Source organism: Eptesicus fuscus, chromosome 5 (genome assembly GCF_027574615.1).
Source record: "Eptesicus fuscus isolate TK198812 chromosome 5, DD_ASM_mEF_20220401, whole genome shotgun sequence".
NCBI lineage: Eukaryota > Metazoa > Chordata > Mammalia > Chiroptera > Vespertilionidae > Eptesicus > Eptesicus fuscus.
In genome coordinates, this window is record NC_072477.1 from 16,430,658 (window position 1) to 16,455,269 (window position 24,612).

At 40.0% G+C, this 24,612-nt stretch overlaps 1 protein-coding gene across 1 annotated transcript; it reads right to left on the bottom strand.

Annotated features, from left to right (window-relative positions):
• Positions 1–23,046: 23,046 nt before the first annotated feature.
• Positions 23,047–23,517, bottom strand: LOC103292219 (60S ribosomal protein L27). The gene has a single exon (XM_054715457.1). The coding sequence runs from the start codon at positions 23,490–23,492 to the stop codon at positions 23,082–23,084; it is 411 nt and encodes a 136-aa protein (XP_054571432.1). The 5' UTR covers positions 23,493–23,517; the 3' UTR covers positions 23,047–23,081.
• Between the last annotated feature and the right edge of the window lie 1,095 nt (positions 23,518–24,612).

Consider the following 24,612-nt stretch of genomic DNA (forward strand, 5'->3'; position numbering starts at 1 on the left):
ATTCTGCTCACTTGCATTTCTTTTCCATGAGTTGCAGCTTAGATATTAATCAGAAAAATTTAGGTCTCATCTCATTTGTTCTTTGTTGATTAAAGTCTCAAAAATAGTCTTTTCATAAATGTTGTCAAGTTTTATGTTTTAGGGAAGAAAGTAAATCTGATCCTTGTTTCTTCATCTTGGATGGAAGCCTATGCAGCTTTTTAATATCAACTTGTTTTATTATTGAGTTACCTATTTATCTGTAATTTATTATAAAGTATTTAATAAACCTTTAAAGTAACACATGTATGTGATTATGTGTTTTAAAACAGAGAGAGATCTTAGAGAAACAGTCCAAATGGCTCAAAATTTGTTAGTGTTGTTTTATTTTGGTTTTTAAATATGTTTTTATTGATATTACACAGAGAGGAAAGGAGTAGGAGGGAGAGAGAAAAACATCGATGTGGGAGAGAAACATTAAGCAGCTATCTCCTGGCTGCCTCATGCATGCCTCCCACCAGGCATCAAGCCCACAACCCAGGCATGTACTCCAACCAGGAATCAAACCAGTGACCCTTTGGTACATGGGATGACACTCAATCAACTGAGTCACACCGGCCAGGGCATGTTAGTGCTGTTTTTGTAACTGCAGGCTATATGGTCAGAAGTCCATGTGTATGTATATGGGTTAAAGTTTATTTTGTTGACAAGAACAATAAAAATAGAAAATCCATACCCAGCATATAAGAATAGAACATTGTAGGTGAATAGAACATTCAAAGTTTTATTTATACTATTTTTCCATTTTGTCAGTCACCTCTCACAGTAACCCAATTTCTTGATGTAATTTTGTGGAGTTAAACCTGAATAGCTCAAAACTGTATAAATAAGTATATTCTTCTTTAACTTAAAAATTTTATTGATTCAAAGTTGTTAACATAATACCTGATAGTAATAACACAGGGGTACAAATAGCCTATTAGTGCATGTGTACCAGATAATTATTGAGAAATGGGGGAAGAAAAATGGGTGGGTAAAACATTTTTTATAGAATACATTCACTCAGGAAAATATATGGTAGATAGCCTGCAATGTCCTCCTACAGATGAGGAAACTGAAACCCAAATTTAAATAACATCCAGAGTCACAGAGTTTGTATATAACTAAATATGGATATGAACTCAAATCATTTGATTATCAGTACTGATTATTAATATACCTGTCAATTTGTTCAGAATGAAAATTCATTTTTCAGGATGGAACATTTCTCCACATCAGAATATAGGACCCAGAGAGAAGCCAGTGCTGAGTCCCGACTCATCAATTATTCACACTCATGAGGCATCTAAACCATGATAGATGTTGTTTGGGTAATGTGAAAATCCTCATTAATTAATTCAATTACTGTTTCTTTGAGCATATTCTCCACACTATTCATCATCTTAGGTGCTAGGAATACAGCGATGAACAAGACAGACAAGATCCTGCTCTCAAGGATTTTACCTTTTAGTTGGAGAGGAGGAAAGGTAGAGTGAGAACAATAACAAAAACACAAGTATAGAAATATAAGATAACCTCAAATAGTGATGAGTGATATAATGAATATAATATAGTCATAGGAAATAGTTATCATGAGAAATGATACAAATGGATGATTTTTTTTTATTTTATTTTATTGATTTTTTACAGAGAGGAAGAGAGAGGGATAGAGAAGTTAGAAACATCGATCAGCTGCCTCTTGCACACCCCCTACTGGGGATGTGCCCGCAACCAAGGTACATGCCCTTGACCGGAATCGAACCTGGGACCCTTGAGTCTGCAGGCCAACGCTCAATCCACTGAGCCAAACCGGTTTCGGCCAAATGGATGATTTTTAATATGCATTGGAAGTAGATTTCATAGGACTTTTTAATGGATTGTAGGAGAGGAGAGGGGAGGGGAGGGGAGGGGAGGGGAGAGGAGGAGAGGAGAGGAGAGGAGAGGAGAGGAGAGGAGAGGAGAGGAGAGGAGAGGAGAGGAGAGGAGAGGAGAGGAGAGGAGAGGAGAGGAGAGGAGAGGAGAGGAGAGGGAGGAAGGGAAGGTTAGAGGGCTGAATGCATAGAAGAGAACCTGGGGAGGAACTAGACAGAAAAAAAAGTAAAAAAATACTGCTTTAGCCTAGTTCAGTGTGAGGTACCTATTAGAACAGTCCTTCTAAAACTTTATTGTGCACAGGAATCACCTGGGAATCTTGTTAAAATGCAAATTCCAATTCGGTAGGTCTGAGGTGGGCCCAAGATCCAACATTTCTGATATTTCCAGGATTATGCCAATGATGCTGATACACAGAGCACACTTTGAGCAGCAAGACGTTAGATAAATAACCAAGTTGAATACAGGTAGAATAGAGATCTGGAGCTCTATAGATGGGTAAGAGATTGAGTTATAAATTTGGGAGCATTAGATATATTCCTTAAGGAAAGTCCAAACTGAGAATATATGAAAGAACTAACAAACCAGAGAGTTTAAAGGAAAAATCCTATAAAATTTCAGAGAATTATAAGAAGCTGGCATTTGTGTAACACAGAATGTGCGTGCAAAAAAAATTTAAAAGAGAAAGGGGTTAATGTAAGGTTCTCGAAACAGAGACAGGATGTGAGCTCCTTTTTGCACCATAGATCTTCTAGCCAGGTAAAATGGAAAGGGCTCCCTCTGACTCCCTTTTGGCTAATCCTATCCTGATCCATCCCGTAAGAATCATTTGGAATTTTAGAGTAAATAATAATAATAATAATAATAATAATAATAATAATAATAAATGAAGGCTTGGAGTGAAAGACAGAAGGCAAAGCCAAAAAGTTATCAGAGTTTTAACTGGTGACTTTTAAATACAGACTAACAGCTAACTGGACCTTTTGAGTGGGGAAATTGGAGAAAACGAGCATAACCAGGGACTGAAGAAGTTAAAACTCTTGCTGAATTTTGACTGAGCTCTAAATTTAAAAAGGTGGGGGGAAGATCCCCTAAAGGGTCATTCAAAGCATTTAAATTTGAGCTCACCAAAGCATGTACTAATGTTTTAACAGCAGGAGCATTTAAGCATTCTTCTGTTTTAGCAGTTTTAATAGCCGATGACAAGAGGGCAAGGTTAGACACCCAGAGAGCTCAGCAGCCTCAGGGGCAACACCTGAAGTGAGTGAGAGTCTGTTTTGATGGGATGGAACAGTATCTTCTGAAGAACAAAAATGTTTAATAGACTGTTCTATATATTTAAATTAAACTGGATTTGCCCTTTACTTAAACTTCACCAGCAGACTCCACAAAAGCTCTAAGCAATACTATTGTAATTGCTGAACTGCATAAAGGAAAGGAGACCATCATCAATGGACATATATTCAGTGACTATAGCATGAGAGCACATCTACTCTGTGTTCAAACAGATACCACATAAAGCAAAAAAGGGATTTGGCCATAAGGTGAAATAGGGACTTAGTAATTATTCGGTTCATTCAGCCGAAGCAAATTGAGAAACCAGATTAGGCTTTGTTCCCCCGCTCCTATGTAAAATAAACTCTATGCCCTATTATGCCCATCCATCTACAAACTTTCAGGTTTCAATATCTTTTACCTATTATAAGGGCCTAAAAATCAAATATAACATAGACCAGTGGTCAGCAAACTCATTAGTCAACAGAGCCAAATATCAACAGTACAACGACTGAAATTTCTTTTTGAGAGCCAAAAACCGACTTCTGTGCATGGGCCACGAAGTTTCAATCGCACTGTACATGTGTGCCCGCACATGGTATTTTGTGGAAGAGCCACACTCAAGGGGCCAAAGAGCCGCATGTGTCTCACGAGCCGCAGTTTGCCGACCAGTGAGCAGCATAGACATTCACCCAGCAGCAGTGAATGACATAGACATTCACCCAGGAGCACGTTGTCAAGTAGAGCAGGTGTTACATATTCGCCATATAAATATGAGACACGACACTAATATTTACAACTGTGATACTTCAACATTACCATAGATCAGAATCTCCTGAGGGTATTTTAAGTCAAGATTGCTGAGCCCTTCCTCCAGTTTCTGAATCAGTAGTTTGGGGGCCTGGAGGAATGGGGCAGAAGAGGAAAGAATTCTTCAGTAAGTGCTTTCTGATGTTTCTGATACTGCTGATTGGTCCAGTGACTACACTTGGAGACGCGCAGTTTTTAGAGGATGGCAGATAGAAACAGTACTTTCAGCTGAGGCTATCAGAGATAAATTCATTGAGAGACTTAACCATGAGTTAGGTCTTGAAGGATTAAAGATTGAAACATGGGAAATAGGAGAAAGAAGGTATTAGAAATGGAAGTAGTGTAATTAATAAGCTAAAACTACAAGGACTTTTCCCTGCCCCTACACATTTGTAGCCCTTAAAAATACAAGAATACAAAATGGAAAATTAAAAATATTCCCATTTTTACAATGCTTGAAAAATTCAAAAATGCAAACTTTTAAAAGTTATTCAAGATCTTAATTTTGCACCATCTTCTCTAATCATCCTATCTCTTTTGGTGCTTTTATCACAATGACAATTCACACTCAAAAATGAACAAAGGAACCATTAAGCAAAATGGGGGCTTTTCTTGTCCAAGGCCTGATTTTCTTCTTAGACATTTCTGGTCACTATTTCTATTGCAGTCTCCTCTAACCACATATTCATTTAAGCCTTCATATGCTTTTTGCTATTGTCCAAGATAGTTATCTTTTTTAAAAGAGATATGAAAATACTTTTAAAACAAAACATGAAACAAACTAATTAGAAGGCTATAGAACAGTACAGATGAGGATAACATAGAATATAACACAATGATAAATAAATCAATTTGCTGGAACAGCAACAAAAGAACCAAGGGGGAAGACATTATTCAAATGTTATTCAGGGCTTTGTATCTTGAAAAAAAAAATCTGATTCTTAGAAATAAGAGTAAATTATAGAAATAAGATAAGACATTTACAAATATATATTCTACTGTTTAATTTGTAAAAGCGGAGTTTACCCTAATTCTGACCCCAAGGACCCCCAAAAACAAAGACATGGAGAAGAAAATATTTGTAGAATAATGAGAGGTCATGTCTGCCCAGAGCCTAGATATGACTCTGGGAACAATAGAAAATAAATCTAAAAAGATAAGTAGAGGCCAGATTATATGTAGGCCTTGGGATGTCTAGAGAGAAAAATCAGATTATAATCCTACCAAGAAATTATTATCTTCTCCAGGAAAGAAAGCCACCAGAAAGAGAAACAACCAAGACATCAAGTAGTAGACATCTGTTATATTTGTCTACTCAGCACCCCTCTTTCCTTCTGGAAACTGTCCCTTTCATATTCCATGTGGTCCAGCAAGATTGTCAGTCACAAGGCCTCGCCTACACCCTGGCTGTATGGGTGGGCACAGATCTCATCTATCACTGTCCCCATTCCCTAAGCCACAGTGGGGAGTTTACCAAGACAGAGACTATCAATTTCCTCCCAAGCAAATGTGACATAAAATTTGGAAATGAAGTATATCCTTTTGGTTCTTCTGCTGAGGAAGATGAGCTTAGGGCTGTCATCAGTCCATCACCATGAAGAACACAAAGAGAAGCAGTCTAGAGAGAGGGCCAGACAGAGAACCCTGACACCATCCCTTGAGACCCTTGATCTAGCAAAAGTAAGCCCAGAGCTACTGCTGAACTTTCCGGTTTATAAGCCAAGAGATCCCGTTTGTCTTCATTAAGTCAGTTCGAGTTTATTTATGTCATTGACATTACAGGAATTATTAGGTAATAATAAATGTATGATGATTTTTGCAAATGGTCAAAAAAGATGCTATATTCCTTGGGAATCTCTGGGAATCTCATTTTTTCAGTAAAGTCACTTCTGAGCTAGTATTGTGGGATTGACAAGGATTTTTAGGGTACCCTTGGAAGACATAGCGCCTCTCCATCCTTATGAAGAGGCTGTTGAAGTGATAAGGTAATAAGAATAAAACGGAGAGAGAAGGGGCGAGAATGAGAGAGAAAGATGGAAGAAGGGGAAAAAAAGAAAGAAGAAACGCTAAACTGAAATCAAAGTCCAAAGCATTATTCCAGGCAGCAGCTGCTGAAGTGCCTTAGTCTAAGGAGTCTGAATTTCTTTAGGGATTAACTGTTGTGTGCAAAGAATTGTAGAGATAAAATGGTGCCACCAAATCTGTTTGCATGTTTGCCAGTATGTACTTCAATTTGAAAGGCTGATACATCCAGTATAATCGAACCAGATCCACAAATTGACCCCTTGTCTCCAAATTACACTTCTTACAACAAAGGATCCTGGTGCCAACTTTGGAGTAGAACTGCTCACCCCGTCCATAAACCATCCCACAACTCCGTTCCTACTGCCACCCTGTGACTGACCTTATATCAATTACAGTTCAAATTAATTTCCCTTTCAACTTCTCTTCCAACTCCCGTGCAAGCCCAGTAAACATCAAGTCTGCTCAGTCACACAATACTTCAGCTAGAGAGCGTGGCTCCATCAAGCCCTGATAATCTTTCTTGCTGCAAGAATAATAGAATGGTGGCCTTCTTGGGCCACTTCCATCAATTTCTATTAAACATATCCTTCAAGCTGTCAAGCCACTCATTTCTTCCTCCTGTAGAAATGCCAGTGGATTGGGGCAGCGGGAAAGAGGTAAAAAGCGTGGGGTAGATGAGGAATATGGAAGGGACCACTGGCCCGGGCTGATTGCAGGGAAGGGCAACGCACCCTACGTGACCTGTGTGTGATGACCACAATCACAGAAACTTCACTTAATTTCACCAAGGCTATTAGGAGCTACATTCCAGGTTGTGTCTAGCTGCTGGGAAAGATAACTGCTTCCCAGACTTCAATATACCTTGAGAGAATTAGATTTTTCTAAGCCAGAGATTGAATTCCTTCCTACATCCCCCCTTCTCCGCTGTAACCAGGGCCTCATGCAAGCAATTTTATTTGCCTCCTGTGCCAGGCAGATGACATCCTGCTAAGTATGCCAGAAGCTGAGAAGACGTTGCTTGCTAGCTGCTTGTTTTGCTTACCTACTTCCATGGAAGGAGCTGCTGGGAAAAGTCTTAATCAGAAAAACTCTAAGATTAAGGGCTCTCTGCAGCATCCAGGAGCCAACCCAAGTCAGCAAAGAGTGGCTTTCACTTTTAACCCTACGCTGTTTGCCTTCATGCATTTCAGCTGATTGTAATACTTTGCTGAGTTACAGAGGGAGCACAGAAAAGGGGAAGATTTGTGGCTAAGCCCTTAAACAATCAAATGTCAGCTCAAGGTTAGAGATAAAATGTGCGAGTTTTGGAACTTCACCATCTCCAGATAACATGTGGTCCATGAAACTTCAGCTAATTTCCCAGAGCCTGCCCCTCCCTCCTAATTCCCATAACACTCTATTGCCACCTCCACGGATACCATTTGTGACACTGCATTACAATTACCTGTTTGCACATCCATCTCCTCTCCACTGTATTATGTTAGGGGCAGAAATAGAATATTGGGGACCAGCTACAATGATAACAAATATTAATCATGCTCTGTAACCATGATGGTTCTGTTCTGATTAGAGAAAGCACATTCTAACCTGGCTGGAATACCCCCTGTGACATGGGAGCTAAGACTGGAATGCTGTCCATCCTCCTTTCCTGAGAACTGCCTATCATTATGGAAAGATTTACAGCCTTGTGGCTGAAACAATCCAGTCCTGGAGTCACCTGCTCTTTACAATCCCCAGCCCCTATTACCTGCAATCTGGTTTCAGGGTGGCCAGAGGCGCCTGCCCTCTTGCGACCCTCCCTCTACCCCTCCCCGTAGCCCACATGACTAGTAACCTGTAATAATTATCTCGTGCCTACTTACCCATGCCTGTAATTCTTACTCCCCACTTAAACTTTGTCCTTCTAAGCAATATACGCAGCTGGCTTATGGTGGGGTGCAGAGAAGATTTTTGTGGATGACCTGCTGCTCTCCCATACTGCTGGCATTATTGGAATAAACGCTCATATATGATTCAACCCTGTCTCTGCTTAATTGGCTCACGTAGTGACAGGCGGCCTGGACCCCTTGGTTGTCCAGTTACACTAGAAGTTCCTCAAAAGCAGAGGTTGTATTTTGTTTATCTTTATCTCTAGCTCGTGCATAAAGTCTTTATGAGATTGATGATTCACAAATCTGCATTAAGTGAATGAGGAGACCTAAATCAATTTCTCATATATTCTTGTCTGATCGACCATAAATGTGTTAGCAAAGAGTTTTCCCTCCCTGGAGACTAAATCAAACACACACACACACACACACACACACACACACACACACACACACACATGTATAATCAATAAATACATATGGTACTGGGACTCTTTTTAACAAATTAATAATTTACCAAATTAAAGATAGTAAAATAGTGGATGACATTCAGATCATCATTATCAGCCCAGAAATTTAAAAAATGTCCTCTAGCCTGCCGGCATGGCTCAGTGGTTGAGCATTGACCTATGAACCAGGAGATTATGGTTAGATTCCTAATTGGGGCACATGCCCAGGTTGCAGGCTTGATCCCCAGTGTGGGGTGTGCAGGAGGCAGCCCATCAATTATTCTCTCTCATCATTGATGTTTCTCTCTCTCTCCCTCTCCCTTCCTCTCAGAAATCAATAAAAATATTTTTTAAATGTCCTCTGGCAAATCCCAAAATACCCCTTTAGGCTAAGTATGCCTGCCCCCTCCCCAGGGGGCTATAGGTGGTGGGAACAAGCATAGTGCTAAGCCTTTGAAGGTCTGAGGATCAGCTGGTGCAATGGGGCAGCATGAGGGGGGGGGGCAGTTTCCAAATTCAAGAGTACCTCTGATCAGAATAAAGGGCCCAGCCCAGGGAGGAGACCTCAGGCCAAACCATGGAAGCTGACGTGAGCTCTACCCTCTTTACTCGGCCCTCTTGAGCCTGTCTCCACAGAACCCAGCTTGGCCCTTTCCCAATTTAGGATCCCTTTTTGTACACCTCCCAAACAGAAGGAAATAAACGGCTGAACACCCTAACCCCATTGATTCATAGCTTAGGAAATGAGACCCAGAGTGGTGTGACACTTGTCTCCTTATCCTGAGTCCACACAAGGTGGCAGCTGCATAGTTGAGACAGGAGTGCAGGGGGTTCCCCCTGCCCTGCTCTGGCTCCCACTACCTTGTACCTCATCAAAGCCACCCCTGTTTTAAAGTGGGCAACAGGCCACTTAACTTTAGTTCTCCCAGTAGGCCTCTCAGATGGATCAGCTTCTATTATTCCTCAAACCCCACCTCCATCCTTCTTAGTCCCAGTCATTCAGGGCCCCTATGTTGTTCTTCCCTCCTTAGGGATTGGTCCTTGATCTTTCACTGACACTAATATACAAAGGTCTAATAACATAAAATCTTAACCTAAGGATGCTCTAGCTCTAAAATTCCCAGGAAGTGGAGGAAGACTAAGGGCTAATGTGACTTTCTCAGAATCCCTGAAATAGTAGTTCAGGGACTCTAATGATAGCACTGGATTTGGCCTCAGTTCTTCTGGCAGACTACTGGCTCAGACAATAGCATAAGAATAAAAACTAAAAGTTTAGAATAGCAGTAGGGCATTTGCAGTAATATATTAAGTCAAAGGAAAACAGAATGAGCATGGAAGGATTAGAAACATCAGCTGCCTTAAAATGGGAAACTCTTCCGTTGAACATATTTTTCTCTTGGTGTTGTAGAAAGAGCATGTGCTTTTCTCACGAGGGAGACTTAGGCCTTTTCGTTCATTCATACATTTATTCAACAAATATTTCTCAAGTGCCCATTCATTGTCTGCCACTGTGCTGTTTGACCTTTAACTTGGTAAAATAATCTAATTTTTTGGCAACATAAATGCTTGGGAGAAAGACAAATTAGAACTTCAAATTGCAGAAGCAAAATATGTTGGGGTTCATGTTCACACTCTGGAATGACCTAAATCTCGGTTGGAATCCAAGCTCTGACTCATCCTGTTATTTAATCTCTTTTAACCTCAGTCTCTATTTCTGTACAATGGAGATTATGATCATTATAACCTCACACAGTCAGGGGCTGGACGGAAAAATAGAATAGTGGGGACTAGCTATAGTTATAAGAAATATTAATCATGCCCTAATTGGTTTGGCTCAGTGGCTAGAGCGCCAGCCTGGGGACTGAAGGGTCACAGGTTCAATTCTAGTCAAGGGCATGTACCTTGATTGTGGGCACATCCCCAGTAGGGGGTGTGCAGGAGGCAGCTGAAGGGTATGTACCTTGATTGTGGGCACATCCCCAGTAGGGGGTGTGCAGGAGGCAGCTGATCGATGTTTCTAACTCTCTATCCCTCTTCCTTCCTCTCTGTAAAAAATCAATAAAATATATTTTTTTAAAAAAGAAATATTAATCATGTTTTGTTAATCATGATTGTTTTGTTCTGATTAAAGAAAGCACATTCTGACCTAGCTGAGAGTTGTACGCCCCACCCGGGATATGGGAGTTAACCTTATCGGAGAACTGCCTCGCATCATAGAAAGATTAACAACTATGTTGCCAAGAAACAATGGCATCCCACACTTTGCAAACCCTGGCCGGAACTGCCGGTAATCTGTAACCATTGTACCCATTTTTATTCATTTCATACCCATTCTTATTACTTTTGCCTACTTCCCTATGTAATTTTTGTCCTTCTATCCAATATCAGCAGCTAGCTCATAGGGGAGCATTTTCAACACCATTGTGGCATGGACTAAAGGAGAGCAAAAGGGGGCGGGGGAGGAGGGGATGTGGGACAGCTATAATAGTGTCAACAATCAAAAATAAAAATTAAAAAATAAAAGAAGCTTAATGCTAAAAAAGAGGGGAGGGAATTGAACTATATGTTTTCTAAATTTTCTTCCAGCTTTAACTTTCTATTTCCACTGGGGAGGAAAATTTCCTTACATTTGAAGGGGATTTAACAGGCAGCGAAAGTAATTTTTGATCCTTAGATAATTTGTCACCTAGCCCTCAGGAAAATCATCATGGAGACCACTGCTTGGGACTTATTTGAAATGTAAAAAATGTAAGAAATTATTTTTTTATAACCAAAATATGAATGTCAATGAAAGAACCGTATATAGATATTTAGAAAAACAGCATTAGGTTTTTATTTAAAAGAACTCAATTCAACACAATGTCATAAACAAAGCCAGCCTTCAGCCTCACATCTTTAACAATTCCAAGGAATTTATGGGAAAAGAGGGAGGGGGTGGGGAGGGGGGAAGTGCAGCAAGAACCTTTAAAAGCACTCTGGAGAGAAAAGTCACCTTGGCAAATACTCAGAGCAACTCTTCAGTCAGCATAAACTTAGCTACACTTGTTCCTGCCACACAAGCTATGCAAATGGTTCGCATTTTCTTCTTATCAAGTTTGTGTTATTTATGAGCTAACTAACTTCACAGCTAGCTATCACCTTGTCATATTTTTCTGCATTCTCAGAGCTGACCTAGTCTGCCTTGCACTTTCCTGGCTGCATTGTATAATATGAAGATGGAGCCATTAAAAGCATTGTCTCTGATAGGAAGAGAATCCACAACTAAGCAAAGGGATTATACTAATGATGAGAGAATCAAGACCATTCTCCAATCCATTCACCCTTCTATGTGTGTTTTTGTTTGTTTGTTTGTTTGATCTTTTCCTTTTTTAGACACTATGCAAAGTATTATTTAGAGGTATCTACAAAATAAATAATGATTTAAATATTTTGAGTTTTTTAATTTATTGATTTTAGAGGAAGGGGAGAAAAATGGGAATATATATATATATATTGATATAGATATATATATATAGAGAGTGTGTGTGAGAGAGAGAGAGAGAGAGAGAGAGAGAGAGAGATATCTGTTGTTCCACTTATTTATACATTCATTGCCTGATACTTGTATATGCCCTGACTGGGGATCAAACCCACAACCTTGGTGTATTGAAATGACACTCTAACCTGGTCAGGGCTTGACAAATTTTTTAAACCAGAAAAAAAGACATAAAAGACACTTGAGATGACCCTTGCCTAGTTCATCTGTACAATCCTTTTCATAACTAAAATATTCCTTTCAGGTATGCTGCCGGCCTGACCTAAGCCATGAATGATCAGCCAGGTGCTGGAAAATTCTTCATAGAGACAATAAATTTACCTATTTCAGAAGGTGTGATAAGAATAAACATTCACTTAATTGTGATAAAAGTAGTAAGTAGATAAGCAAAGCATTTGATTTTTTTTCTGCCCAAGAGCAGCGACACATTGATAGATATTTATTCCAAAGTTGAGATGAGCTCCTCTTTAAGAACTATATTCATGCTTGAGATTTGAGTCATTAAAAGGCTAATGATAAATGGGATTAAATGAAAGGTGGGACTAAATAAGGCATATCTATGCATGTGCACATAATTTCACTGAGTATGTATGTATAATTTGCTTTAATGGCATTTCCGTCTATACCTGAAATTCCCAGGTGTCCTCAAACAAGGACAGCTTTGTGTCTTTAATGGAGCCCTGTTACCATGGGAATATCAGTGTTCCCTCTCTGAATAGCATTTAATTCTGACAATTGAAGAAGCTGGAGAATTTCAATTAATCCACAGTCTTAGCACCTTGCAGCACCTACAAATTTGAAAGTTAAGTTATCTAGTTCTGAAGTGTTGCTAGTTTGCCTGAGAAGATGTTGACTTTTGGCCATGATTCAAAGTAGTGTATGTGTATAAATAAATATATATTCAATCTTTTTTCTTTCAATAGCCTATAGCACGAAAGTATATATTGCTAGGTCCTCTCAAGGGCAACTGAGTAGGACCAACCCATTAATTCACTCACTGGTCCATTCATTCAGTATATACATGTTAAGTGTCTTATAGATATCTCTAGTACCCAACATAATCCATGGTACCTATGAGGCTATATACATACATATTTCTTACCCTCAATGACCTTGAAGTACAGTGTATACTTATTATAACTGTTAAAAGATGGGAACACAAGGCTATAATATGAAGAGAAGTAGGACCATTAGTACAGAGAAAGAATCGTAGAAGGTCAAGAGAGTTAGAAAATGTCTCTGGCAAGACTTCAGAAGCAAGAGGGAGAAGATGGTCCATCATCAGCCAAAGCAATTAAATTCCCCTCCCTCTGGCCACACTAAAGAGGATTTAGCATGCATAAGGGTCTCAGGTCAAGAGTATACTAAGTAGTCAACAGCTATGTGGCCTGCAGCTTCCCAGAAGGGAGGGCATGTTACAATCACAGCTTAAGCAACCAGAGAAGCAAGGCCCGAGCCAGCGGCAGCACAACCATAGAGGACAGAGCTAAGGGTTTGCCTTACGTGAAGCTGAGAGGAATTTCCTGGTTGTTCCCAAAATTCAGTGTTTGCCACAGAGGGCAAGAAGTGTGGCACAGAAACTTGCATCCCTCAACATTTCATAAACCCATCTAAATCTCCCTGCCCAATGGAACAAAACAGAATTCTCAGTGTCCACATAATGCTTCTTTTTTTAAAAATCTTTGTGAGAGTATTACAGGTGTTCCCCATTTTCTCCCCCATTGCTCCCCTCCAACTGGTTCCCTCCCACCCTTGGCCTTCACCATCCTATAATCTGTGCATATGAGTTGGTTAATCCCTTCCTTCCCTTCCTCTCCCTTCCACTTATGCTTCTTCTGTAGCATTTTCTATTAGCTACATTTCCTCATAGTCTTTACCATTAAAGTGTTTATCTGGTTCTGTGGGCATTTCCTAGGACTGCTCGGACAAGAGAAAACAAGGCTGAATTATGTTGAGAAGGAGGAGAAATAATAAAAGATCCCTTCTCTGACATTCAAAATCCTAGTGGTTTTGGCAAAGAAAAGTGGTGTAAAGTAAGTGTCACCAAATTCCTGGCCCTGAAATGCAAGCAGGCAAATTTCAATATGCTTAGATTGTAAGTCTAATTAAAAAAAACCAGTTTAACTGCAAGTATCCCTTGATTGTCCTTTCCTGGTGTCAATATGACATAAAGATTAAGTTCTCAGTAAAGCATCAAACAGACTTTCAAATTACAGGGGGAAAGTTAGGGAGAGGTGGGGGAGTTATGAAATCAAATGAAGGACTTGTATGCATGCATATAAGCATAAACAATGGACGCAAAACTCTGGGGGGTGAAGGCATGTATGGGTGTGGGGTGGGGGGGCGGTAATGGTAAGATATGTACACATATAATACCTCAATAAAAAAAATAATAAAATAAAAATATGAAACACTAAAAAAAAAAAAAAAAAGATTAAGGTCTCAATTTCTGCAAGTAAGAACCTAGTCCCAAAAAATGGTGCATCCCAACTTAATAGCTGGGTAATCTTGAGCTAATTAGTCAGTCTCCCTAAGCCTCAATTTCTTCATCTGATAATAGGGGTACTACTAGAGTTTATTTATATTGTTTTCTCTGTACCAGGCATTATAATACCTTTAAACATTAATTTATGCCCTAGCCCTGTGGTCGGCAAACTGCGGCTCGCCAGCCACATGCGGCTCTTTGGCCCCTTGAGTGTGGCTCTTCCACAAAATATCACGGCCTGGGCGAGTCTATTTTGAAGAAGTGGCATTAGAAGAAGTTTAAGTTTAAAAAATTTGGCTCTCAAAAGAAATTTCAATCGTTGTACTGTTGATATTTGGCTCTGTTGACTAATGAGTTTGCCGACCACTGCCTTAGCCGGTTAGGCTCAGAGGATAGAGCGTTGACTTATGGACTGAAGGGTCCCAGGTTTGATTCTGGTCAAGGCATGTACCTCAGTTTCAGGCTCAATCCCCAGCCCTGGTCAGAGCACATGTGGGAGGCAACCAATCAATGTGTCTCTCTCACATCGAGATTTCTCTGTGTGTGTGTGTGTGTGTGTGTGTGTGTGTGTGTGTCTCCCCCTCCATTTCACTCTCTCTAAAAATCAATGGAAAAATATCCTTGGGTAAAGATTAATCAAAATAAATAAATAAACATTAACTCATTTTACTCTCTTCACACCCACTTTGAAATGGAAAAACTTATTATTAGAGAGAGACTGAACTTGCCCAGAGCCACATGAGTAGTAAGTGGTAGAGCTAGGATTGGAGGTCAGATCATCTATTGTAATTCTGGCTGTTGCCTCAATGGAATTAAAGATCTACCATACCCTCGGGTAATAGAGAAGAGTGGTCACACTCTGTGTGGGGCAAATTTTCTGCTACTGGTGGGATATCATACAATACATGCCCCAACAGTGACTGTGAAAACAATATCTCTGATGAAACAGAAAGTGTTACACTGTAGAAGAGGAAGTTGCTAAGATAGAAACCCCAGCTAGGATATTGATCTGACAGAGTCTAGAAGTCCTGAGGTAGAAAATTTCTAGCATTTTCCTTTAGAAGAGCTGAAACCACATTTTGCCAGTGTCAAGGTCACTGTCTCCTAATGCCAAGGATATTCTGAAGGAGGATCACATACACCAGCTAAACCTCCTGATACTCTCCTCTGCCCCAGGATGAAGAGAGCCTGACAGGTGATAGAGATAAATGCTGTATAACCTGTCATTTATCTTCCTTAAGAGAGTAGCATAATCCATGGAGCTCGCATAAACTCTTCTGTGGCTTGGATCCCATTCTGACATTCGAGAGAAAAGTTGACAGCCATAGATTAAAGGAAAACACTATAGTGAAAAGATACTTACGATAGGTGCCTATCGACTCAAGATGCGTTTGGGCAAGAATTAGCCAGAAAGACACATTGGTGTGTTGATGTGGGTCTATAAGCTGGCGGATCAAGCTAACATCTTTCTCTTGGTCTCACTGGAGCCCATTTTTACTTATAGGTTTTCATTTTCTTCATTTTACTCATTCAATAATTGTCCATCAAGCACTGTCATGGAAATCGCTGATGGAGCCCCCAAATATAGTCTCCTTTTCTTCCGGAGCATGTAGCTATCCAACTACAACCTAACTTTTCCCGCCCATTTACAGGGAGGTGTGATGACTTAAGTTTGCACTCATGGAAAGCGGAAGGAAGTGGTAGGGACAACTTCCCCATCACTTGCTTTAAAGGAAACCCTTGGCCTGGACTTCTGCTCTCTCCTGCCTGCTTAATGAAAATGGCAAAGTAAAGGCTCCCTACCTGCCCCAGACCATGTTGGGAAAGGGAAATAACCATCTGTGTGTCACAGTCTCTTTGTTATATCAGCTTAGCCTGCACCATTACAAATATAAGTGCCTCCTAGGTACTAAATCTTGTGTGACATGCTGGGGATGCAGCTTAGCAAAACACACATGGCACATGGCCTCATGGAACATACAGGGTGGGGCAAAAGTAGATTTACGATTGTGAGTTTGCAAAACTCAGAGTTTATTCTTGTATTATTATGTATTAATTCTTGTGTTATTTTCCATACAAGCAACTGTAAGCCTCCTTTTGCCCAACCCGGTATAGTTTAATGTCTACACTAGTCTTCTGTCTTGGAATTAAAATGTGTGAGACAAGTGTCCACCACACTTAACAATCAAAACAAAACAGGGCAGGGAGCAAGAGTATAGAAGTGGAGAAAGACCTGAGCTTCAGTGCCACACAGATCTAGGTTCAAGCCCTCGCTCTCTCTTTTACTAACCATATCCTTGGGGCAAATCATTTAACTCCTGTGAACCTCATTTTTCTCCTATGGAGCAGGAATAATAGAATTGTGGTCACAATAAAAAGGATTAGACATGTGAATAACTTAAACTGGGGCTTGAGCTTTAACCAAGTGTGATTATCAGAGTTCCAGCCATTTCACTGCTCTTGCTAGCTCTAATTTCCAGGAGAAGGGGCTTAAAGAAAACATACAAAATAGAAGAGATATGAACATCATTATCCTATTCAAACCTGTCCCAGACTGTGATGGAAGAGGGAAATAAACATCTGTGTGCCCCAGTCTCTTATATGAGGTGGATATCATTATTCCCATTTTATAGATGAGAAAACAATCACAGAGGAAATACCACTTAGTAAGTGGCTGAGCAGAATTTGTTTCTTGGCTTGTCTGATTCTAAAGTCCATACTACTGCACCAAATGTACCAAAATCAGGGCCAGTAATCACAGCTTGGATATCAGTCTAATCCTTACCTGTTTATTGATGAGAGAGAGGGAGAGAGAGAGAGAGAAAGAAACATCAATGTGAGAGAAAAACATCAATCAGTTGCCTTCTAGCACCACAACCAGAGATCGAACCTGCAACTTAGGTATGTGCCCTGACCAGGAATCAAACCAAAACCTTTCTGTTTGTTTGTTTGTTTTTTTTGTTTTTGGTGTACAGGACAACACTTTAACCAAATGAGCCATCCAGCTGGGGCAGTCTAATAGAGACCAATGGCACTTTGTATTTCTTTTATAATTTAGTTAACAGTGTCTTATAATTATGTTTGCTCAAGTAGCTCTCTCTTATAAAGCATGAACAGCTTGAGATAGGGACTATTTCTTAAATATCTCTGGCTCAGAACTTAGTATGATGCCTGGTATATACTCAGCATCCTATGGATAATTGCCATGGATAATTGCCATCTGAATAAAATGAAGGGATATTAAAAACTGTAGTATGAGTAAAAAAAAACTACTAAGATGGTTATTGTTTGATGCAAAGGAAATAGAGGCATTCAGTTTTAAAAATAAATGGATGGCAATGAAATATTTAATAATATTCATTAAACGTAAGAAATTAATCCAGAGAGGCACCATGATAGAAATAAACATTTTCCAAAAGTTGTATATTGACTGTTTTGACTTCAAAAACATAGTGAAATGTTATACATCATGTATTAGGGTTCAGTTCACAAAAGCTTTTTTAACCTCAGTTGAAACAGAAGTATTATACAATCGGATTAGAAAAATGTAGCAAACAATATGATTGAAACATTAAAAAGAAAAGGAAAACAGAAAAAAATCATAACTTTGTTAAACTTTAATTAGAGAAGGATAAAGAAGAAAACATTGACTTTAAAGGTCCTGAATGCATTTACTGTGCCTTCCAGTGGGTTGAGAGGTTCGAGGCACTGGTTCTTTATTCTCCCTAATTCCACATCAAAGCTTCCAGTTTTCATTCTCTTTACTATAGAAATATTACCAGCAATGCTCTTATACTGAATAGTCTGGATCAGCCCCCTTTTTTCTCATAAGTGGAACAAAGAGAGGGAGAGAGGAGATACATTTTTCTAAGATAACTAGAGAAGAATTTGGGGAAAAAACTGTGAGTTGCATAAGAAAGACTAAAGGAAAAATAATTAAACTAGCCTGAGGGTGCCTGGTGTGAAATTTGCTGACCTATGATCCGTGAAATGTTTTTTTAAAGGAAAAGGATAGCAGGAGAGACAATGACTTGAGGTACTCTTCCATGCTGACCAGCAAATAATACCATTAGCCCAAGGAATTTGGGTTGTTATTGTAACAAACAGGAGCAGATGCCTTGTTGTAGGGGAGGACAGGAGGTGTACTAGAAAAATTTTCCACTTACATAGATATTTTTAAGTTCAGAAAAACTCAAATGATGTTCTCCATGTCTGTGGAGGATAACACAAAAGACTAATGTAAAATGGGTATTTAAACTTGCTAGACATATAAGGAAGAAATTTCCTGACAAGATATACGTACAAAGGCTATGGTGGCAAACTGGGAAATGAACATAGAAAATGAAAAACTAAGGGGAAACTATTTTGAACTACTTATGTAAAAACTCAGTCACTGTTAAAAAAGATTTAAATTTAATAAATGAGAAATCCCAGGAAATCTTCAAAGCTACCTAAATGGGTTTAGCAGCATAAAAATGATGTTTACTGGTTAAATGAGTGAGAAATTTTTTTTCTTGTGTCTTCGATAATGCATGCTTACTTGTTCGTTTCCTCCCCACCGCACTCCTTCCCTTCCCTTCACACACACACACACACACACACACACATGCACATGCATGCTCTCAAAGAACATCAATGCAAAAATCACTTCAGAACCAAGGACAGCAGCCCTAGTTAGACAAGGGTATCAGTGACGATTAGAAACTGGGTATGTTGATGATACCCATATCAGGAGCTCATTTGAATTCAGAGTAGAAGTCCTTGGAGCTTAGCTCAAAGTTGTAAGCATCTGACCTACAATACTACTTTTTCTATTCAGAATATGATTATCTGTATTTATTAAAAACATTGGACACTGTACTAATGTTCTCAGAGTAAATCATTGGCAAAACAGAGGATCAGAGATTACTAGAGCTGGAAAGGTCATGAAGTTATTTCCTACAGACTTTAGTCTGGATATTATGGAAATAATAGTGCTTTTATGTACTATAAAAATTATGCAAAAATTGACCAGCCAGCATGGCTGAGTGGTTGAGCATCAACCAATGAACCAGGAGATCACGGTTCAATTCACAGTCAGAGCACATGCCTGGGTTGCAGGTTCGATCCCAAGTGTGGGGCGTGCAGGAGGCCAATCAATGATTCTCTCACCATTGATGTTTCTATCTCTCTCTACCTCTCTCTTCCTCTCTGAATATCAATAAAATTATATTTTTTAAAATAAAACAAATAAAAATTATGCAAAATTGAAATTTTTTCAAGTTAATATTACTTGAAGACTTAAGGTTTTTATTCAACCAAACTCCAATAATAATCTCTCACATAAAAAAAATGACAAAATCAAAGAGAAAAAAATTTAGCCTTTGACCCTAATATGTTATCATTTCTTAACAGTTATTTGACAATGGTATATTAGCTTATGAAACTGGTTTCATTTTTAATAAAAACATGACTAATATCTTCATAACCCATCTGCTACATGCCAAATATTTAAAAAATATGACTGGAATTTATCCTTAATTTTTTTGTCATGGAGAGGATTATATTACTTGAATTTCCCCTAGATACAAACTTAGTAGAAATACATCGAATAACTTAGTGTGTTCATATTCAATTCAAGCATTACCTTTCTTAGAAAGCCAAGCACTCAAAGTCTGAGCAATGTATCCCTCCTTTTCACTCTTATGGTATAACCCATGCCTATCTGTAATAGAATATTTATCTCAGTATATCAAAATTATCCATGTAAGTGTCTTCCCTTTAGTTCTATGACCAATTTTGGGGTAGTGCAAAGGCCTTTCTATCCTATCTAATAAAAGAGAAACATGCAAATTGACCGTACCTCCGCTACGCCCACTAGCCACGCCCACCAGCCAATCAGGAGTGAATATGCAAATAAACCTAGCCAATATGGCAGTTAATTTCCATATCCAGGCCGAGAGCGAAGACTGAAGACAGCATAGAAGGAAGCCAAGCGCTGCAGAAGGGAGCGAAGTTGCGGAGAAGCAAGCAAGTGGGGCAGTGGGGAAGCAGGCAGGGCTGTGGAGAAGGGAGGGAAGCAGGCGGGGTGGGAAGCAGGTGGGGCTGCAGAGAAGGGAGGGAAGCAGGCGGGGCTGTGGAGAAGGGAGGGAAGCAGGTGGGGTGGGAAGCAGGTGGGGCTGCAGAGAAGGGAGGGAAGCAGGCGGGGCGGCGGAGCAGGGAGGGAAGCAGGTGGGGCAGTAGAGACTGCCGCAGGAAGCCCTATTGCAGGAATCTTCCTGCAATGGGCCTCTAGTTTATTTTATAACTGTGTTTTTTAAAAATGTTACATGGAGTCACTATACCATGATTTTACTAGAATTTACAATCTGCCTAAATGCATGAAATGGCAGAAGATACTTAGTGTGTAAGTCTACACATTTACACCAATGCAAACATATATACACATTTCTAGCTTCATATTCGTATATTATGCCTAATTTAAAAAGAAAAATCTGCAAAGTATTGTCTACTTAGATCTTCTGTTCCTTTTTCCTTCACTATTTAGTTTGTTCACATTGGTGCTTGCAGTGGGATTCTCAGTGCTCATGACCACAGCCAAATACATCTACATAGGGCATCCCCTCCTTGTCCAATCTCTTAGAATTCCAAAGGACTTTTAAAGGGCGCTGTGACTTTTGGTGGCTTCCCAAAGGCTCTGTTTGTCTAATTTCCTCCTGACCCCCCATTTCTTGGCATCCATGTTGGAACAGGTGTGAGCAGACACAGGCAGGTCCATGGAGCCCAGCGTTCAGTATTGGCACAAGATAAGGCTTCTTTTCCTGCAGGAGATGACTCTGACAATGTTTTCCAGGATGCCTACTTCCAATTAGTGTCATCTTTTGCTCCATGGCCTAGGGCAAATGTCCAGTTTATAATGAGTAGACTCAGGCTGTTCTGAGAGATGGAAACTCATGCCAGAAAAGTAATGCATATCAGCTTCTTTCCTAAAGTCAAGGAAGACTGGCCTGTCAAACACAGACCCAGTCACTGCTGTCCAGTGCAAGGTCAGCCCCATGTTCGTGAACACAGATGCTAATTTAGTTTCCAACAATGAAGCCAAATGTGTTTCCAGATGTTGAGCTAGGAAGCAACTGCAATTGTTGCAAGCTCATGAAAGAAAACGAAATCCCACTGCTAAGACCTACAAATTGTCCTTGGCAGACCATTTGTACTGGAGAGCATGTTGATGTAGGCAGCACAGCAAAGCCTTTTGTCAACCAGACTCAGAATGATCTTTTAACACCTAACCCATTGTTAACAAAAAATGAAAATTCTTATAAGAAATTTCCTAAAAGCCATAGATTTCTCTACAGTTAATGTGTGTTAAAAAGAGTGTGTGTGTGGGGGGGGGGGGGGAATCCTTTTTATAAGACTGTATTCACATGATGCCATAAGCCTATTGGTTGGATCAATTCAATGCCAAACATGTTAAAAGATTATTGGATTAGCCCTAACCCATTTTGCTCAGTGGTTAGAGTGTCAGCCCATGAACTGAAGGGTCCTGGGTTCAATTCCAATCAAGGGCATGTAGCTCGGTTGCAGGCTCTATCCAGGGCCCCACTCAGGGTGCATGTAGGAGGCAACCAATCAATGTGTCTATCTAACATCGATGTTTCTCTCTGTCTCTCACCCTCCCTTCCTTTCTCTCTAGAAATCAATGGAAAAAAAGATCCTAGGGCAATAATTAACAGCACAAAAAAATGTCGACCACTTTTTCTGTTATTGTTGTTTGTTTTTACTAAATGAATGTGGTAAACCATCATCAAGGGGTGACCCTGTATAGACAGAGAGCCTTCACAAAGGCTTCTGTTTAAAACTGCATTCAGTAGAAGAACCTAGTCCAAGGACAGGAGAGGCACCTTGCCTGCTATATTCTCTTACATGAGCCTGGCCCTCATACACAGAAGCCCAACTTGAGGCAACAATACCTTGACCTTTTAGTCCAGACCACTAGCCATGTTTGACCTACTTTCCCATGTCCTCATATCTGACTTTGAAGACACTTTGTACACTTAGTCATCATCAACTCTTGGTGAACTCGCTCACATAGAATCTTGTAGTCACATTATTGTCCTATACACTAGTAGCTATGAGTCAGAGACATGCTTCAGGATTCTCTCCCCAGTCCTTAGGTACCAACCAATAACAGCCAAGCTATTATTCTCCTTTGCCTTCTCCAGTGCAATGAAGAAATAAAATGAATGTTAATAGTCAACTATAAGCAAAGACTGATTTTAAATATGAAGTCACTTCAGGGGTTAAAATATTTGGCAAGTCTCCTCCCTTTTAAGTCGCAGCTAAAATCTCATCTGAATTCTTTCAGGAAAGGAAGGAAGGAAGGAGGAAGGAAGGAAGGAAGGAAGGAAGGAAGGAAGGAAGGAAGGAAGGAAGGAAGGAAGGAAGAAAGAAGGAAGGAAGGAAGGAAGGAAAGCTGATGAGAACAGAGTTTTTTAGGTATGAGGCACGATGGAATAGAAGAGGCCTGGGCTTTGGAATGTGGCAGGCTGGACTCTAAAGCCACCTTCCATCACACACTTGCTTGTTATGAAAGCCTATGCAAGTCACTTGAACTTCAGCCATAGTTTGCTCATCTGTAAACCTGAAGATTAAATAAGATACGGCACTTATGGATATTAAGCAGGAACTTTGGTATTATATAGAATCATTCATTTTTTTCTTTTTTTTTCTTTTTATGGATTTTTAATGACAGAAACAAAAAATATCTAAAACCGCAGCTTCTGGAAGAACCATTTGTTCTTGCCGGTCTTGTACCTCTCTTCAAACTTGACTTTGGCCTCCCGTCGGGCCTTGCGTTTTAGAGCAGGGTCTCTGAAAACGTCCTTGTTGACAACAGTTTTGTCCAAGGGGATGTCCACAGAGTACCTTGTGGGCATGAGGTGATTGTAGTTATAAACTTTCACAAAAGACTTGATCTTTGACCTCTTGGCAATTTTCTTCTTGCCCATGGCAGCTGTCACTTTTCGGGGGTAGCGGTCAATTCCAGCCACCAGAGCATGGCTGTAGGGGCGATCCGAGGTGCCATCATCAATGTTCTTTACGATGACGGCTTTGCGTCCGGAGTAGCGTCCGGCCAGGACCAGCACCACCTTCCCGGGTTTCATAAACTTGCCCATTTCGAACGCAGCCACTCGGGCCTAGACCAGACCATTTTTTTCTTTTTTATTTTATTTTTTTTATATATATTTTATTGATTTTTTACAGAGAGGAAGAGAGAGGGATAGAGAGTTAGAAACATCGATGAGAGAGAAACATCGATCAGCTGCCTCTTGCACACCCCCTACTGGGGATGTGCCCGCAACCAAGGTACATGCCCCCAACCGGAATCGAACCTGGGACCCTTGAGTCCGCAGGCTGATGCTCTATCCATTGAGCCAAACCAGTTTTGGCCATTTTTTTCTTTTTTAATTGTTGATGAGGAAGCTGTCCTCAAGCAATGACATTAGAACTTCTATCCTGTAGTTGTTCTATGCAAATATGAGCATTTGTTAGAACCTGAGTGTGGCAGATTACATTTTCCAAAATGGCCACAACACTATTTCTAATCTGCTTGCTTTTCCACTACCTTGCCATACCCCTATCATTTTTTTTATTTCCCCTTGACCTAGGCAGACCTTTCTGGCTTCCTTGACATATAGAATGTGGTGGGAGGAGCTGTGCATGCCTTTCAAGATTAGCTCATTAAAGCGACACAGCTTCCTCTTGACTCTAGCTCAATGCTTGTCCTTGGGACCAAGCTACCATGTTGTAAGGATGTTCAGGACACATGAACATGCTACATAGAAATGTTCTAGCCACCAGTCTCAGCTAAGGTTCCAGCTACTAGAAAACATCCACTGCCAAGTGTACAAGTAAACAGCCTTCAGATGGTCCTAGCCCCCAGCCTTTGAGCTGCTTTTGCTGATGTTGAGTGGGGTAGAGATGACTGTCCTCACAGACTCCTGCCCGAGTTGAAGCTTTGTAAGCAAAATATATGCTGCTGTTGTTTTAAGCCACAAAATTTGGGAGTAGTTTGTTAGACAATAGACAGCTAGAGCACTGACCCTTAGTAAATTAAATGCACTGCTATTAAGTTAGAGTCAAAAAGAATTTTCAAATGAAGTCATAGAAGAATCATTTAGTAAAAACTTGAGGACCTGAAATATTTTGTAACTTGCTTGAGATTCTATATATAACTACTGTTAGGGGTATGGCCTAAATCAAGTCCAATTCAATACTACCCTTTCCACAATATGA